Here is a 6,000-nt window from a genome sequence, read left to right as displayed (position 1 = left end):
CATAATTGAAACGACTATTAGTGAGTTGTTCCATTCACAGTTATTTCGTTTACTTCATTAGGTTTGCATTATCGAAGTAAACAAATGAAGAAGAAAACATTTAGTAACGAACAACGCTTGTACGCTTTGAGGTTTCACCGCTAACAGTTTTGAGAAGGCGGCATTCAGCAGCGTTATAATAAACAGGAAGACTATCCTTAATTGGTTTCGCGCGCATTACTTTTCCAACAATTCCTTAGATTATCAAGTGGTTTGATTTGTTTTCATTTATCAACACAGTAAGGTGTGTTCGCAGAGAGGAAGAAGTAGAGTTTCATTTAACATTTATTTCTCTAATGTTTTCTTTCATGACAAGAGATGTATGGTCCAGGAGAAAGGATTTCGCAGTTTTCAACAAGGTAAGTAATTTATTAATTTTAATTTGATAATATCTGCATATTCTTGATAGGACATCGACTCAGTTCAATTGAGCTAGCTAAATCTATTCCTTCTTGCATGAAATCCACTTTCTATGCAAAATGTGCAAAAATCAATGCAGTGATAATATCTGGGTGTCACCTGGGGTGAATTCCACATCCGAAGCTACGAAATTCCCCCTCTCTCCGATCGTGTTGAATAAGGGTTACCTGTATTTCCGCAGTACTACTTTAAACCCCTGTGTATTGAAATTCTCCCATGAGAGAAATCATCACTGATTAAGAAATAAACAAATTTGGTTTGTTTTTCACTTGTACATGTGGAACTGTTTTTAAATATCATTTTAAGTCAGTACAGAACTATTTTGTATGAGAAGATTATGCTTTAACATTTGCAAGAGTAATGCCAATTAACTTTAATGGAATAGAGCTAACTAGCAGGAATAATGCAGAAACTTGCTGGTGGAAACCTTGATGGGGCTACATAGGTGGAGAAAGCAATCAATTATACCATTCAAAGAATTTTGTAAACTGTGTGTTCGGGGAACGTCGTCAGACTGACGATTGGTGTAATTCGAATCTTTTGTTATTCTTATTAAACGATGAATATATTAACCTATATGACTTTTATCTCACTGTAAGCCATTACCTTTTATGTTTATAAATTGCGAACGAGAAATTTATCCTTATCCTTTATTAATCGATTTATAGATAGAAAGCAGAATCTAGTGCATTACGGTTTGATGTACGACAGTTGTTCTCAACATTTTCTACTGGCGTACCACCGAAGCATATTAATTATTAATAGCACTGTAAGTCGTACCCACGCATACCACAGGTTGAGAAACCATGTTGCGAATTGTTCAAAATTCAAATATATTTTTAAAAATTACCAAAATTTGAATCATTTTTATAATCTCTATAAAATTTCGAAAACCAAAATAAAAGAGAAATGGAAGAACAAATACCTAGGTGACCTTTGAACATTTTGTGTGTACATATTCTGTAAAAAGTTTTAACTCGTTGAGGCCTATTTTCCAGGAGGACATACATGATAACTTTAACTATGTAGGATGTACGGAGGTCGGTGGCACACTAATAAAGTGGCCACCTGGTGCAAAAAGTCCTTCGTATGTGGCGTTCCCTGGCCACACGAGTTTGAGGTGGGTAACATTGCGCCTGTGTGTTTCCGTGTGGTTCTTCTGTTCCCCTCCAAATTCTCATTACACCAATTATGTAGTCTAAAGGACATTTACGTGTGAACATAAAGCTATAAATTTCATTTCATTGAACTATGCATGTTTCATTTGAGGGTATGGTGCCTCAAAAGTTAGGTGCAGAACTGTTGTAAAGATTATAGGAGATGGGGGCAAAGGTCCGCAGAGGTAAAAGTCCGCGGAGGGGATTTTGTCGAGAAGATGATATGAGTTTGCAATGTTGTCGTGTCACTGGAAAGGTGTCATGGTCGTTAGTCGTTATCAACTGCACGGAACTACTCAGCAAGGAAATTATCTAAAATAATGAGGTAAGATATTTTTTGATAGTTTTGCTACTAATTTCGACATCAGTGGAAAACAGTGATATGTTTCTAGTCAATTGCTACCAGAAAGTTGCGACAATTACAACGGTTTGATCATTAGTAGTCAATTTGAAGTGAGGCATATTGTGTTGAAAACTCCGTGGGTAGATGATAGAAAAAAAAAAGAATGTCGTAATCCGTGTTTGGGGCAAAAGTCCGAAGCCTATTTTCAAGAAAAGTAAGCACTAGTGAAACCCCCAACTACGTCACTCCTCCTACATTCTGGTTATAATTTGTTTTGTTGGTCGCCAAGGCAATTGTAATAAGCCTAACGGATTTAAATGATTTATGAAGGTATTAAAGTTTTAAAAGGCAATGGACTTCCGAAATTATATTTTATTTTCTTTTAGTTATATGACCGTGTCCAGAACGGAGGATGAGGACGAGTGGTTTTCAATTTAAAAAGAATGACACGAAATTACCTTTTCTAAGGTAATTTCATGCTATTGTTTGCTTGTAGTATCAGAAATTCAAAGTTAACAGTAAATTGGAACTAGGCCGATTCATATTCAATTACGTCGAATAATTGAATATGAACCGAAACCCTCCTTGGTAAGCTGCGAATTGATATGAATGTACTAATCGTATTTCAGAGTGACTTTCTAATAAAATGGTACCGTTAACTTAAATTACCGTATTCATTATTTTCTTCTATCATGATGATGCACCACCTCATGTTTTATTCATTAGGCTTTTGATGGTAACTCTGTTAAATGTTGATATTTATGGATTTCCAAGTTTAAAATAATTCTGTTGACTTGTCATAGGTTACTAGTATCACACCAAAACTATCTTATTACATATTCCTAAATTATACTAAGCACTAAAGTCAAAAGTCAGGTACTACTCACTACTAATACATGTTGAATCAAGTAATTCAATTCCACAAAACATTTTAATAGACGAAATATTCATTTTAACATACAGAAAAAGATTGGAAGAAAAGAAAAAAATGTATAACAGAATATAATAAAATTCGAAAGCAAGATTTTAAAATTTTATCATTCGCAAAACAGATTTAACTAATGAGTTTTAAGAAAACGGTGTTACATTTGAGATTATTAAAGTATCCAACACATCGGTAACCAGATTATTAAAATATAAATGAAATTAATATACATAGATATATTACACATTTTAGAAAGTTTCGTAGCTTTTGCGTATGTGAAATTTAATAAGCACGTCTAGAAAACAAAATCTGTTTCTTAGCTCCACTATCAGTGTGGCATTACGATTGATACTATACGAAGAATGGTTGATAATAAAACGTCCAATAGTGAACCACTTCCTTTAAGATACTTGAAAAGGTTTCAAGTTAGCAAAGTAACGAAAAATAATAACAATAAAACAAAATCCTTGAAGAAGTTAGAATTAATTAGAACTTTGAGTCTCTTCGCTCACATCCAATTAAATCTTAAATCGTTTGATTAAAAGAAATCTATATCGGGTCCTATGTCGATTAGATTGTAGTTCAAAATTTCACTAAGAGTACACAGCACACTTTCATAATTGTATATATATATATATTTCCCTGCTTCTGATCAGCGTTTCAACTGATCTGCTTGAAGGAACCTTATCGGTTTACTTATACGTATCATACCTGAAGAAAATTTGATTTCCACACAGAAATCATAAGTCTCATCCGGGAATAGCATAATTAGTCATTATGAGGAATTTTAAATGATGGATTGTAGTCTAATATCTTACTGCTTCCACTTAACATAACGACCGCAAAACTTCTTAGATCAGGATATATATAATTTTGGGACAGCTTCTTAACTTTGATTTCACTAAGTTGGAAAGATATAATTTGGTATTCCTGAGCGCTTGGTTTAGACTGTTACTATATTACTTGCCACCACTGATTTTTGAAATCACTATTTCGCTGAGAAGTTGATGCATAATTATGTCTCTCCACCCAATTTACAAAATTTTAACAGTATTGAATGATACGTATACACAAATATCGTACTATGAATTGTATTAAAATCAGCAAATATATATTAAAAAAAAAATCAAACAAAATATGGCTAGCACCCCAGATGGCAATTCGAACAATGTACTGGTAGGTCGGGACTCGACAAAAATCATGTAGAATCGGTAAATACAGGGCTAACTTTACATTTCTTTACTTATTTCAAATATTTTGTAATGATTAATTATATATTTTTCATCGTAACATTACAATTCCCTGTAACCATATAATATATACATCACAATTCAATTTTATTTTCAACCCCATTTCCACTGCGTACAACATATTTATATAGAATGCTCTGTGGCGCTAGGAAGCTTTACTTCATTATATATGTTACAAAATGACTTTGGGTGAACAAAATTATTAAAACAAGGCTACTTCAAAATTAGGTATATGAATAAAAGAAAAAAAAACATAGTATTTGTAAGATCAATAATTTTCTCTAAATGCATTCAAATGTATCGACAACTGTAACAAGTTTGAGGGGAGAGAACAAAATCAAGTTTTATATTGTGATTCTTCCTACACAGAATGGGTATTTGCACTCAGCTCGACGAGGAAATACGATGTCAATTAAGTTATGTCGCAAGAAACCGGAAAGAAAAAAAAACATGTATTGAAATGTTAATCTGCCACTGAATAACCCAGCTCGCCATAATCCAGACACACGACCGAAGAAGGTAGCAGATAGGCCCGAAACGTAATCATTGAGTACAAACCAATGTATAAACAGCAAAAAAAAAAAAAAGTTAACAACCACTACGAATTGACGCTCAAACTTTTATATAGATATATTAACATGTTTAGGGAAAATAGGGGGATATTAAAAATAAAGAGATAGTTTAGAACAAGAAAAGTCAGGAGTCAAAAGAAATTCAGTCAAAGTTACTTAGTTGAGAGTAAACGAAACTGCGAGTCGGTTTTTTTTCAAAACTTAGCAACTATTTTAAATGCCAAATATATTTTCCCCTACTCCAAAAATATCGCTAGCATTAATTTAGACAATTTCCCAACTCGTAGTCCTCGTTAATCCTCAACACATGCATAAGTTTCAAGGTATGAAGAAGTAGTAAGAAGTGGACATTGTTAGTTTCCCACGCTAAAAAAAACATTTAAACATTCGCTGAATATCCAAACTATTTCATAAACTCCGAACGAATACCGCCCCCAAATATCGGGCGGATTGAAATGTCCCGACATGACCGCTGGAATTGCTGTGTCCTAGCATGGAAAACCAAGAGAAAACACCCTAGGCGTTACCCTTAGGTTCCCCGCGCTCTAGTCGCTGTAATCTGCCAGAAACGTCCATGTCGGTTACGGCCGACTACATCGGAAGGTTGGGTTTGCCTGATTAATTTTGGAATATTCTAAAAAAAAAAAATCGTGGTAGTTTTAAATGTCCGTAGAAGACAGGAAAATAGTAAAGCACTGACTCCAATCTAAGAAAATAATAAGAAATAATAATAATAATAATTCAAAATTCCGACATTTTGGGAAGAAAACTGCCAAAATCCCAAAATGAGCTCACAAAGACATGCTCGCTACAGACATGCGCCGCGTTTCTAGAACGTAAGAGGAAAAAGGGAGCGGCGTGTTATCTTACAGTAGTGGGATGTCAATAATAAAGTTTGAACATCATCTCTATCGATTTTCTCCTTGCATGTAACAGATTCCAAAAGTACGAAAACGAAATCGCGGAAAAACAACAAATTTGCATCCTCCCAAATCAACACACACACATACATACAACACGTTGTCTACTGCACGCCAGAAGCACACCACGCAAGTCAGCCGCTTGGAATAATGTTTGGACGTCGGAATAAAATATTTCTTCGCCGTTCGTCAGAGTATAAAACTTAAGTGTAGACCATAACTTTCATAAAACAGTTTTAGTTGACCATCCACATTAGTGAAATGAATGTCATGCACTTGTGCCTAAAGGAAGTGGTAGGGTAAAAAAAAATCCATATACATGAAGTGTATATACCGATGAAATCTACTTTGACACTATATCTGAACAATTGGCA

At 34.2% G+C, this 6,000-nt stretch overlaps 1 protein-coding gene across 1 annotated transcript in view; it reads left to right on the top strand.

Moving 5' to 3' along the window:
* Positions 1-216: 216 nt before the first annotated feature.
* Positions 217-6,000, top strand: part of LOC145665771 (uncharacterized) — a 45,500-nt gene continuing 39,716 nt past the window's right edge. Inside the window, exon 1 of the mRNA XM_081732898.1 lies at positions 217-398. Within this exon, the coding sequence (XP_081589024.1) occupies positions 358-398 (41 nt within the window). The 5' untranslated portion in view covers positions 217-357. The remainder of the gene's footprint in view (positions 399-6,000) is intronic.

Source organism: Thermobia domestica, chromosome 12 (genome assembly GCF_964235325.1).
Source record: "Thermobia domestica chromosome 12, izTheDome1.hap1.1, whole genome shotgun sequence".
Lineage (NCBI taxonomy): Eukaryota > Metazoa > Arthropoda > Insecta > Zygentoma > Lepismatidae > Thermobia > Thermobia domestica.
The sequence above is the reverse complement of the archived record's forward strand: the minus strand, read 5'-3'. Positions and strand labels throughout refer to the sequence as shown.